The sequence below is a fragment of the Diaphorina citri genome, unplaced genomic scaffold (assembly GCF_000475195.1).
Source record: "Diaphorina citri unplaced genomic scaffold, Diaci psyllid genome assembly version 1.1 scaffold39, whole genome shotgun sequence".
In the NCBI taxonomy this organism is placed as follows: Eukaryota; Metazoa; Arthropoda; class Insecta; order Hemiptera; family Psyllidae; genus Diaphorina; species Diaphorina citri.
Genome location: NW_007377476.1, coordinates 94,115 through 107,921, shown reverse-complemented (window position 1 = coordinate 107,921; position 13,807 = coordinate 94,115). Strand labels below are relative to the sequence as shown.

Below are 13,807 nucleotides of genomic sequence, written 5' to 3'. Positions count from 1 at the left end.
GATATTATATTCAGTCAAAATTTGGGTATTTACCGCAAAATATTCTCTATACCTGTTGCACAACATCTAATATTTCTCATCAGAGCTTTATGGTTAGGTGCTCAACCGCTTAAACCAGATGGCAAGCTCTTGTAACATATTATTGAAACCGAAATGTTCTTTTATTAACTCGACAGATTTTAAACTTTCATGTAAACCAGCTTGAGAGAAGAGTTTCAACCAATCATGTGAACTAACAGTCAAAATGTATGCGAGACTGATGGGCCGGAAAGACCAGGTTGTACTCATTCTCATTTTTCATTTCCTTCTTCTTTTTAATTTTGTGGTGCCTTCAGATCTTCAGAATCAAAAGTAGAGCAGTTGAGGCGTTCTTCTGATTAGCTGGTTAGCAGAAGCTGTGGCCCAGCCGAATGATGGGATTTTCAACTGATGAGTGTGAGTAGATTACTTGAACTTGCATGGAAGCCATTGATTGAATGAATGAGATCCTACATAAAATAAAAAGGGGTTACTTTCAAAGTGCAATAAAAGCTCGTTACTGTTGATATAAGGGGACTTTTTAGTCTTAGCCGACAGTATTGTATAAATCAGGTATATTATTATTGGGGAAACTTGGCATCTCCACTAACATCTGAGGAAAAACATCTCAGCTCTGCACCAAGGCTCATTGGGGGCATAATATCAAATGTTGGTATTATGGAAATGGAAAAAGATTTGCAATTATAATATGCTAGAATTTGCATCAATATAAGAGTTGTAATTTGTTTTAAAATATTCCACATTTAGCTCTCAGCTATTTCGTTCTATAACTTTTGAATCTCTTATACTGATCTGAATCTAAAAATGCTTTTTCTTATCTTTGCATAAGATTATTGGGATAGAAAATATACGTATATGTATCATTTGATTTTTTTTTTTTTTTTATAAAAGATTTTTGGTTAAAAAAAAATACATTTTTTTTTTTTTTTTTTTTTTTTTTTTTTTTTTTTTTTTTCATGAAATCTTGTGGATTTCTCGACCCACCCTAGATTGGTGGATTGTGTGTTACATACGTGAGTACTGAGTACCTATATTATAGTTACCTAGGTCTTGCATGTAATTACGTATGGAACCTAGCTAGGTTAGTTTTCTTATAAGGTTTAGGTAGTAATTTTCAAAGTAGATTTAATTTACTTGCCCAATGTGTCGATTTTTGACCAATGTTCATGCGAAAATCCTTTATCTAAGTTTCAAATGGTTTCACATGGAGTTAATGGAGTGCATATACCTATCTGACTGTATTTTACACCGGAACATTTGAATTGAGTTTGAGTAGGTACAAGAGATTTGGCCAAAACTTAGGAGATTACTCGATACAGTTTAGGTTGAATGAAAGAGAAACATCTTTTTAAGTCGTCTTAACAGGCTAAAAGTGACGTTCGAATCCTAAAGTTTGATTGATTCACAAATCAAGTAGCAAAACCCATGTACAAATTAATAAATAGTATAACAAAGATAAAACAACCAGAGATAGTGACTTTTAGGTTCGTCATTGGAGGTTTCTCAATTTTCAATTTCCATTGGAAAATGTGATTTTTTTTACTAAATATAATCAATGTGGCAAATTGAATGAACCACTAGACCACAATGAATAAACAGGTTAGTACTTTGGATCTACCTTATGCAGTCATTCGTGTAATATTTCTGGTTTCTACCATGCTACTTGCTACTTACATATTGATGAAGTGTATTCAGAATTGATGACTAGCAAACATGTTTCTGATGTTTATTTTTGCATAATTTATGCAGTTCTTTTCTTTTATAGAAAAAATGCATAATACAAAATGTAATATTAATATGAAAAAAATAATAATACGGCAGAGCAGAAAGCTAAAGCTGTATGATGTGAAGACCAATGAGATGAGGACTTCAAGACAACCAACATCAAACATATCTCGAGCGAGATTCTTTTCATATCATAAATGGCCAAAGTAACTCCAAACGAGTTTCAAAGTTTTCAATACGAAAAGTATTGGACAATACACAATACAAAGGAATCATATTGCTATTAAAAAGCCCCTCAATTCACCCCCCCCCCCCCCCACCCCACACACACACACACACACACACACACACACAAAAATACACATTCTAGGTAACTAAAGGGAAATGCATTTCTACCCAAGAAATTAAAAAGTATGAACACACATTCACATTTTTCACTGGACGTTATAAAAAAAGTCACAAATAATAGGAGAGAGAGAAGGAAACAGAGAGTGAGAGAGAGAGAGAGAGAGAAGGAAACAGAGAGTGAGAGAGAGAGAGAGAGAAATCAAAGAAAATAGAGTAATTTCGAACACACTTCAATTGACCTGATATCGTGGCAGACAAGAAGGGGGACCCCTTGGGGAGATAATGAAGCGAATGTTGCTACGGTTTGTTTCAATTTGATCATTGGTGACTGGAACATCAATGAAGAGAGGAACATGACGTGTGCAGACAGCATGAGCATCCCTCCTATGAAGATCTTGTAGCACTCCGAGCTAGCACTAGAGATGTACAAAGGGAAAATGGTCACATCCACTAGTTACATGCGACGGGAATAGTGCTACATCCACTAATAATAAATAGCTGAAATATATTGAAACGCCTATTTTGTAGAATTTCATGGAGATGATATTTATTTATTTAATATAGAAAATTCACTAAAAATTCTCCCCTAAGGTAGAGATCCTGAGATGCATGGAGCGTTTTAAAACTATCATGATGAACTTTAGCACAACAAATAGGGTATCACCAGGTACATTACCGACCTACAGAAGGGAATATAAAGCAAAGGTGGGAAGATTACATAAAATGACAATCTAAAGTTAGAACAGAAAAACTTTCCTTTAGACGAAAACCAATAAAATAGTTTTCAAAACTACAAAGAAACAAAATGTCACTAAAGAAAGAGCAGCAGTTTGAAGCTAGGTAAACAAAAACAATAATAAAACTTACGTTGATTAAACATAAAGAAAAGAAGAGTTAGTAACCTATTAGTGATACAGATTTACATTATACCTACCTAGTACATGAAAGGTAGTAGAAATGAATAGATATAAAAAAAATGTGGTAAGTTTTCATACTTAAAATAGACATTATGAAATAATAATAAATAATTAGAATGGTAACACGAAAATATCATGTCTTTAAGTGTGTGTTATTTTTGTTTGTACCTACTCTAAGTCTAAAAGATTTAGATAGTAAAGTACACAACGACATAGGAAATATAAATATGTAAGTATATTTTTGTATAAACTTCGCCTAGTCAACCCAGTGCTATAGGGAAACATCAAGTAGGTACATTGGAAGAATGGTGTTGAATATAGATATGCTAATAATAATAAGAATAATGCTCAAGAATAATGGAAATAATAACTACAATGTAGATGGTGGTAGTGTTAATAATGATAGTGATGATAAAAAGAATGAAAAAACTCTTAACAATATAGAAAAAGGAACTGAATGTTCAAAACAACAACACTTCACATGAAGGAGGTGCTTATTGCATACAACAACCAATGGTTGTCAGTAAACACAACCAATGGAATCCTGAACCGAGGATTATATCGATATCTTCAATCCTGACGGTTCTGACCCGGCCCACAATCCAAGGGTTCCAGTTCATGTTCCGTGCTGCCATCTGGTATTGCTCAGAAAACCCGTTTTTTATTCCAGAAGGACATGCTGATAGTGTGGACCTCATAATTTTTTTAATAGTAGTTACTATCATTAATTCGTAGTCGCTAAACCCCGTGTTCGCGATATTTCTTCTAAAAGAATTGAAATTAAATTATTATGATAAATAAATAATAAATTTTATTAAATTATCAATTTAACAATCAATTATATCTTTATAATTATGCTATTATTTCGTAATAAAATTTAATCCTTTTTTGCTCTTGCTGTTTTTAAATTTTTTTAATGGTATTAGAAATAAATAATACTTGTTTTTTTCATAATTTGTAGAAATAATAATTACTTACTACTGGAGCATATTTACGTATTCTGTTTTTTATTTCTTTTTTCTAATAAAAGCAACACGGTGGATTAACTAATTGTTTTTACTAATGATTGATTAGATAGGTAGTAGTACAACAAATTTTTTATTTATTTTATTTGTAACCGAAGATTGCCGTTGGATACTAAATTCTTGTGTTCAGTGCTTTTAATTTTGCATTATTAATTCAAGTTTAACCTAATCTCATAATTCTTATATCTAATCTTTTCACAATGGTGTTGCCAGGTGTCAAAATAAAGTGATAGTGCGTCCCTAATTGTGTTCGCCCTTCCTAACTCCTAAGCCTCAGGCAAACTTTTCGTCCCACGTTGTGTCCACACAAATTCTACCACGCTGAATTACGCGGATTTGGAGAGCCCGTTCGGAGGGGGCAGAGGAAGTCCGGGGCCAGGAGGTAACATGGCTGGGGGGGAGGGAGGGCATGTGACCCCTGGGGACACGGGTAGTGCCACTAGTGTACCCACATCCAAGTCAGCTTTCATAGAGCTGCAGCAACATTCCTATAACGCGGGACTAAGGACAAGTTATCACTCGCATCACTACCAAAGTCCCCAGCCCGGTGGCACCCACCATCATTCCGATACTCCGAGCTTTGCTAGTCCTAGGACAGCACTCTCCGCCTATCCATTCCCGACCATGCACCAGAATTCCTATGCTAGCTATCACCTGGGCTCTTACGCCTCACAATGTCCCTCGCCAACCAAAGATGGTAAGTCAAACTAAACTAGCATGTAAGGAAAGGGATCAGAAATCAATAGGTAAACCCTTTGAATTGCCAGTGAATAACATTGTCAATCTTGGCTCCAAGTATACCTACAACTCGAAAAGCACAAATAATTCTAGACACAAGGGTTACACCTATAGGTAGTTGATAAAATGATTACCCACCTATTGTCAACCTACAAGCAGTGGTACATGAAAAATCGAGTACTACACCTACGAATCAAAATTTGAATTTTGCAGTCGAAAAAACAATTGAAAATATCTTTCATAACAAGTTAGAGAAGATGTTTTGGACGATGTAAAACTGATAAGCGTACAAAACGCGAACGTCAGGGAAAAAACTTGGACATTATTACATAAGTTCTCTTTCATATTATTACATATATACCTATAGGTTGGTAGATACATTACGCATAGGGGCTCGTCGAAACCTATGTAGAAAGACATAAGACCTTTGGGTATCTCATTGTTCTTATTGAAGAGTAGGAGTTTTGTTAGAGAGGGCAATACTTTGTCACCTTCCAAAACACCAGAAGGAAGAACTACTGATTCGATCAATAAAACCAGATTTTGAATGTCAGACATTATATGCACCATCTCAGAGCTCTAAAATGGTAGTTGCCAAATTATTATTTCTACCCCATGGACATGTTTCTTCGCATTGAAGTTCAGAGGAAAATTTTGCATCTCCACCAATTTTGATAAATCCAGTAGCCCTGTTGTTATAAGCTATAAACAATATGCCCATCATGATCTATATTGTGTTATTACCTACTCATAATGTGATACATGGGTACCTACTCAAATAGTACCTATTAGGTACTTATCTAGCTTTGATTCAAATTTTACTAGCAACATCTACCGTGCATTTATACACAAACAATTGCACTAGGTACGGGTACATGTGTTTAGATTTCTATTCAATCTATTCATATTGAATGACAATACACATGCTACATTATCACACACAACTCATCTGCATATAAGTACTTTAGATAACACTGCAGATAAATATTATATGACACTTAGCTATGGACATTAATTATAGTGCCGCTATTATATGCGTTTTTGATTGATGTGAGGCGAAATAATAATTACCTGCACAGGGTGACTTTGAGATTATGTTGGACCAAAATGCCTTCTGTATTTATAAGTAATTGCCTCTAAGCAGAGAAGATATGTTTGAGCCTCAAACTGAAATCAAGAAGCTATTGTGTGCCTCATATTGAGAGACACTCACTATCTTCCTATTTAAAAAGAGTGAAGCTGATATCTCCACCAATTTGTATTTGCAATTGTCTACCTCCTTCTCTCAAAAATACCTAATCACACTAATAACAGTAGGGTTAGTATTAAATGGATGAGGAATTGAAGATCCTCAATTCCTCATCCTAAAGGCTTTGGTTTTAATCTGTTTAAGCCAAGCATTTACAAATGTCCACCTCAAAATGACGGTACTTAAATTTCATGTCACTACTGGGACTCGAACCCTATAGCCCGCCAGATTACGAGTTCAACTTCCCTCTTTGAGCTACTAGGGCTGACTATCCTACAGGTAAATATTTCAACTGTAATGTTTATAACTAATTAATTAATTACTGACACGTATAATTATAACTATAGAACCAGAGTGATGATGGCAATAATAAGAAGATTATAATAATAAAAACAGTTTCGAAACCCAAATATGATTAAAATTTATTGATTTTTAAAATACTTATCAAGCTCTGATGTAAGTAAATTAGTTTTTATACCTTGTTATTAATCTATTAACTTTTCTACTCGGGTGGGTAGGTGGTACCTATGATTATTTTAACACTTCTGATTTTTTTCCATATGTATAAGTACACCTAAACACCTTCTGACCCCAAGATTAATTAATAGCTTTCCTGAAGAGTATGATTAATTTTTTAATTAATTTATGAGCAAGTTGTATGAATAATAAATAAAGTTGTCGATTTTTTTCGTTTAAAACGAGTCGCGAGTCGATTAATTCCCAGATTTGAATACTGGTACCTGTTTTATGTTAAGTACGCTGAATATTTTTTTATCTGAGAACCGGGGTTGCTATCGATGATCTGGATTTCCAGAAAATTTATTTTAAACATGATTGTTGATTTTTTTTCGATTTCCCTCGTCCAAGTAATCCTCACAATAGTTATTTCAGATATTTGAGTTTTACTATAATGTACGTATACAGTTTTCAAGTACCTAAAGCTTTTTCTTTCAAGTACCTACAGCTAATACACGAAGGATAAAGATCCTTCATCTATAAATTTCTGGTCTACTTGGCTAAATATATTAAATTATGCTAGTAAAAAATAATAATAATAATTCTAAGATTGATCTATAAATTTCTGGTCTACTTGGCTAAATATATTAAATTATGCTAGTAAAAAATAATAATAATAATTCTAAGATTGAAAAAAAAAAAACACGGCTAATTTTTATTCATTTTAATCCATGAACCAAGACACAATGTGTATGATATAAGAACTCGGTAGACTTTATACAATCCAGACCAAAGCCCCTCATAAAAACAAAATAATATTAAAAAATAATTCGTCATAATTTATACAGAAAAACTTTTGTTTTCAATTAGTGCGAAAAATATCATTAGTGTGCTGTACCGTTTTATCTAATGGTTTTTGGAAAATCTAACAGCTGTGGATAGGTACTTGATAAAATACGAAATAAAAATAAAGAAGCAGAACACTATTAAATATAGGTACATCTAATTTTTAGTTGAATGAATACTTTAACAATGTAGGAGCAACAGATAGATAGATTGATTATTTTCATTTACCTAGTCATTTGATGGGAGCGAATCTGATAACACCATTATTATCTAGGCAAAATCTAGAATAGGTAGATTCGTAGAAACTTAACCCATCCTTTGGGGCTCTCCAGCCCCTACACCTAAACCTCAGTTTGGGCTTTTTGTGTATGGGGTTAAATCTAGAATAGGTACTAGATATTTCATATTTTGTGTCCCTAATTTATGTGCAAGGAGAATAATGTCTGTTTCAACAAATTGTACTCTAGATCTATATACATTTACATTAGCAGCACTATTCTCTATCTCTGGCTTATATTCCTCTGCCCACAAAAACACTAACATCTTTGTTTATACATTGCATATTGATAGGTGTTTCAATACTTAAACTACTGCCACTTTGCCAATACATGTCACCCTAGACACTCATTTTGCACACACGTTAATGTATTCATAATATACTTATTTGCCATTTGCAACACTGATAGCCTATAGAGGAGGCTTTATGGCAGTATTTACACAAATGTATAGCTTAGGCATAGGGTACACTGGTGGTATGGTTTATTCTCACTCGAGTTTTGAAACGTTTTCTATTCGAAACGTTTACACATCAAACTCCTTGGGAAATAATCATCATAGAGCCGAAAAAACGGGCTCAATGGACTGACCTTCGAGATAAAAATATCTATACAATGAAGACACAATGTAGGCAAAATACCAAAGGATATTCAGTTTTATATTTTGATAAACAAAATAAATAATTATATTTTGATAATATGTACATATAAATAAGAAAATGATATAAATAGGGAAATAAGTAACACAGTATTATTACTGTCTCAATTCTTTAAAAACCATTTAAATTAGAGATATAAGTAAAAAACAAAAATTAATATATCGCAATGACACCACGCCATACCGCGCTAATGTTGAAATTGCCGCCACAAAGAGCGGCACTATTCTTTTTACTAATTAATTAATTACTGTAACAAGGGGGACCCTAAAAAAATCTGTCTGCTGTTGCAAATAGTGATCAGACAGGCCTCTTTCTACATCATTTTTAGCTAAAGTCCCTATAGGAACGAGCTATTCATTTTTATAGGATCCGTATTTTGGACATTAAAGAAAAACGGAAAATTAAGAAAGGTTTATAACACTATGGACCCTATTGAAGATTTTCTCATAATGAACATATTTTTTGGATTCCATGTTTCATCTTTCATCGATTGTAAAATTAAGTAGCTACCTACTAGGTTACAAAAACCTACATCTGAATTTATGATTAGCAAGATATTCGGAAGAAACATTATCTCCATGTACTGAACTAAACTTGCTGCTTAGAAGATCATTAAAATGTTATTGATAAAAGCTTGTTACAAAACAGATCAAGCAAGTAAGAAATAATCATGACAATGTCAGTGCCGATGTTAATCAAGCAGGGTATAGCGAAATTTCTAAAATTTCAACTATTAAAAAATAGATTGTAAATTTTCACGAATAAATACTTTTACTACTACATTTTATTATTATGTGAGCAAAAACCACGGGAGTTCATGGTTATGAAAATGAGAGTAATTTTATGGTAATTTTTTGACTAAGTAATTTTAATTTGATGTCGAGCATCAACTGCAATACAAAAAATACACCACTGCTCAACACATCTAACACGTTATCTTAATATATGATCACCCTACATAATAGTAACCTAATTAATTTCACCTATGGTCTAGTATAATACCTTGTAGTATAAAGCCTATCTATTAACTGAATCTTTGTAAATACTGAACTTTTTCAACGTTTGATTTGAAACATTGTTTTGGTTAGCTATTGGTTTTTTGAGCAGTAGATTTTGAGTGTTAACCTCGCTTTTGGTATAACCAGGGTCGAAATCTAGATATATTCTAACACGTTGACTCCCACTATGGTCGGGTCTACGTCTCGGAGTGACCTGTGTCTCGACTGGATTCAAGGATAGACATTGCAAAAGAGACAGAGCCAAGGACCATCAAAATGGAAATCTATCAATTAAACTTAAACTGATATTGAATCTGGAAGAACTAAAACCTGTGGTAAACAACATGAAGAAACACTTCACCAAAACTACAATACTTGACACCTGATATATTGTGAGGGAATTCTGAAACTAAGAGTAGAACGTAAGGAAAAGTTCAACACCCCTGATACTGGTCAAACACCGAGACAAACCGCCAAACCCTTGTAGAAATACCGGGCATGACCTGTTAACCAAAGAAATACCTTGGAGAATCCAAGAAACCTAATATGTAATAACAATGACACTAAATAGTCATCACATCTGAAAAGTCTATCTCTTTGTCATGTTGATCTTTTCTCTATCGAAATGTCTCAGAATGTACCATATATAAAAAAAAGGAATACATCAGGTACGGCTATACGTATCTATGATATCCTAGTACTTGCATCGTGTGGTCAATTATAATTTTTCTCTTCGAAACTCATTATTACCTTAGTTTTTTCCACCAAGTATTGAACAACCTTGAATGGGAAACATGAAATTCTACGATGGAAAAACGTACAGATATCCTTGGAAAATTGTGAATGCAAAATAGATCTCGGTGTGCATTCTACGAATATCTTGGATATTCAAATGAAACCAGGATAATTCAATGTTACTTTTTTATGATGAATATTTATTTAATATAGGTCACAAAATTGATAGTAATAATAACATTGAGAATATCAGATGCCTACACAAACAGGCCTTTAAAGAGTAGAGAGCAAATAGGTAGTTATTGTATATCAAAAACAAATTAATAGTAAGGAATGTAATGATTAATTATACATATACATACATACTCGTATTATGTATAATAGAAAGCAGTTTATTGAAAAAATAAACCATAAACAATACATTTGAGATATCATAACTGTTTAAATATGATAAATATTTCGGTACTTTCTCTGACTGTTAAGTTTCACCCTAAAAAGAAAGATTTATATTTGCGGTAGGTCAGTAAGTCGGTGTCTACCTATTGCAGTAAGGTACACAAGTTTTAGCATTGTTTTAGGGATGTTTCTCGATAGATTTGTGTCAAATTTACGTATTTATTGATATTAGATAACTGTTAACTGTTTTATAACTGGTTTCAATAGTAAATCTAAATCTTTACAAAGCCGATCATTTGAACCCCTGCCATGCACAAGAAACGCCCTTTTGCGGTACTTTGAGTAAAAAAGAAACAATTATTATTTCCCCATTGTGTAGCAATAAGTTCTTTTTAAAAACAGAGTGCATACCGATTTTTACCTCCACTTCTTTTGTACACCTACCTCAGTTTTCTTTATAGAGTGGGAGAGTTTAATTATCGCTTTATTAGATAGGTAATATACCTATTGAGTGTATTGTTCAACGTTATCTTTATACATTAGTTTGTTTAGAATAACTTTATGAACCAAACGAAATCGCAGACCCTTTGTTAGATCCTAATAATAATTCTTTTATTGTTGTTTAAACAGAGCGTTAAATTAAATTAGAAGGTGCTATTGATACTGGCTTCATCTTTTATATATCAGAGCTAAATAACTTAGAAAATATTTATTTACATATTTTATATTGTAAAGTTTGATGAAAAACTCGACCAAAATTTGTATCTTTACATAAACTGAACAAAAAGCAACTTCAAAGCAATAATAAAGCGCAACCCTCCCCCAAAAAAAAAAAAAAAAAAAAAAAAAAAAAAAAAAAAAAAAAAAAAAAAAAAAAAAAAAAAAAAAAAACACATGCAAACGGACAGACAAACACACAACACAATCAACTTAACTGCGTACAATGTTAACTGGCATTTAGAAGTTGCTGCTGTCCACGGAACACTGTGTGTCTATGTCTAAGCAGAGTATATGAACACCACAATCCCGAAGAGAAGGAATATCAACAGGATGGCAATGGTCGATAGCATGAAAACCTGGACAACATTGGATGGTCTTCGATCAGCAGCAACAGTCTGGAATCAAAAATGATATTAAATCATTAAACATTGTTAATCACTTTTTGCACTTAGAGGACCTTCAAACGGATATTTTCACCCATTTCTCACAGTTGACACAAACAGACGAAATAAAATAAAATTCGAAAACATCAAATTGTTAAAAACTAATTTGAACATTGATTTCAATAGACGTTGTAAACATGGTATCTTAAGGCTAAATAATTGAGAAATCACACTGATTGATCTCAGGTACCATAAGCGTTGTACAAAACAATACAGTTCGAATATTTGGCAGATTTCAATATGTAGGAAGTAGGTACTTAATTACTCAGTATAGGTTTCCCATACAGAATGTAATAGAAAGTATTAACAACACAGACGTATTGGATTTAACATTTTAACATACCTACACCTAGTTGTCATAAGATCACAAGTCCAGTGAGATATAACAAAAGTTATGCAATATTGTAATGCCTCATTACCGATATAAACATTGCTATGACCATATATTACATTAACAGAGTGAAGATCAAGTTATTAAATGGAGTTGGCTATCTGTTCATGTATAGGAGTATAGTTATCTTTATCTCACTATTTACTACTCTACCAGACAAGCTGGCTTATAAACACGTACAGATCACGTCTAATAATTGAAAATTTCAGATTCTATCATGTTGCCAAGATGAAAATAAAAGAAGTTTCAATGAAAGTACCAACATCATTTTAAGCAGACACACGAAATACAACAGTTTGAAGGGAAAAGATCTTGGGCCCTACATTGGTGTTTTGAGGAGGTTTGACAAATACATATAAATATAAGGAAAGTAAAAAAGTAAGTAATCGAACATTTCCAAAGGAGAGATAGTACCTTGAAAGTGTAAAAAAAATGTCTTTTTTTTCTCAAGCACCACTTCGAGTTTAGTGCCGTAAAGTAACGCGCTAATTAAAAATGCTCGTTAATTAATAACTATATTTAGAGTAAACTTGCACCGAGCACCGTATGGAGTATGATATCAGTCAGCCGATAGGACTCCTAGATTTCAAATTGACCCCATTTTTATTGATTTCCGATAGTGTTAAGCTTGAGCTCCATTGGAGGCTGAAAACAGTACCGAGGTTATGTACTTAAATATCTATTGCAATTTACTAATGATACGAGTATTGTTAATGTAGGGTAGGCCTTCCGATAGTGTTAAGCTTGAGCTCCATTGGAGGCTGAAAACAGTACCGAGGTTATGTACTTAAATATCTATTGCAATTTACTAATGAATCTTTCCATTATATGAGAATAAGTACATACTACATACGAGTATTGTTAATGTAGGGTAGGCGAGTTTGCTGTCTCTGATGTAAGCTCTGGTTTCATTTAGTTGCCAGACGATGTTTTTTAAAACTGGTCTGGCTCACTACATCCGAGTGCTCAGATACTTTTGAGCTTTGAAAACAAAACAATGATCAAATTGATCACATGAGTCGTTATTTAAGAAAGAGGAAAGAAAACATGACGAAGGTAAAATGGTAAAGTTTTCAATTTCCATGAAAATCAAAACTATCCTCGTACGGACAGAATAAAGTTCCAGTTATAAATGTTATAATTCATATTTCCCAGAAATAAAATCATTTTTATGAACTAATGTCCCACAAAAAAAAAAAAAAAAAAAAAAAAAAAAAAAAAAAAAAATCTGAACTGTCATTCTTATTGAAAGTGACAAGTTTTCACGTAGCTCTTTTTTATATTTCTTTTTGTTGTTATTATTATTATTATATTTTTACAGGATTGCATAGTTGACTTTGTGGTACAAATATCTTTCAATCGACTGTACTGTAGATGTTTGCTGTTCAAATACTTAAACTCTCTATCCAATTTAAACTCCATCAATGATAATACCATCATTTCTCAAGTAAACTTGTCTCGTGAAGGGCAGGACATAAGCTACCCAGTATAAAAAGTACTTCAGTCTAGACTCGAAATAAAAATGATAAAAATTACCTTGGAAAAATATTCTTTCGTGATCGTAATTCCTTTACCTTTTTTTTTTCTCTTTCCCTTCATATCTTCCTACATGTTTTCAGGCAAAACGCTTGTCCATCGAACATCCAGACAAACAGGGTGTCGTACAAAATGTTAATAAAATACAGGATGACGCCGTAATCTGTAATAGACCTAACGGCTCACATGATAATTTCGAGAAAAAAATACCGTTTTACTGCAGCTACTGAACTAACTAATATCTTCACTAAAGCAATGAGAATAAAAATTCTATTCCTCGGTTGTCGATTCGAACCCGAAACCTCCTGCTT

At 33.0% G+C, this 13,807-nt stretch overlaps 2 protein-coding genes across 4 annotated transcripts in view; one reads left to right on the top strand and one right to left on the bottom strand.

The window, feature by feature from the left end:
• The first annotated feature begins 4,015 nt into the window (after positions 1-4,015).
• The window catches only part of LOC103513033 (homeotic protein distal-less), a 65,249-nt gene continuing 55,457 nt past the window's right edge, over positions 4,016-13,807 (top strand). The window contains exon 1 of the mRNA XM_026826303.1: positions 4,016-4,751. Coding sequence (XP_026682104.1) covers positions 4,442-4,751 — 310 coding nt within the window. The 5' untranslated portion in view covers positions 4,016-4,441. The remainder of the gene's footprint in view (positions 4,752-13,807) is intronic.
• LOC113468954 overlaps positions 11,303-13,807 on the bottom strand; it is a 72,456-nt gene continuing 69,951 nt past the window's right edge. For all 3 annotated transcript variants that reach the window (XM_026826290.1, XM_026826295.1, XM_026826301.1), the window contains one exon: positions 11,303-11,521. In XM_026826290.1, coding sequence (XP_026682091.1) covers positions 11,405-11,521 — 117 coding nt within the window. In that variant the 3' untranslated portion in view covers positions 11,303-11,404. The remainder of the gene's footprint in view (positions 11,522-13,807) is intronic.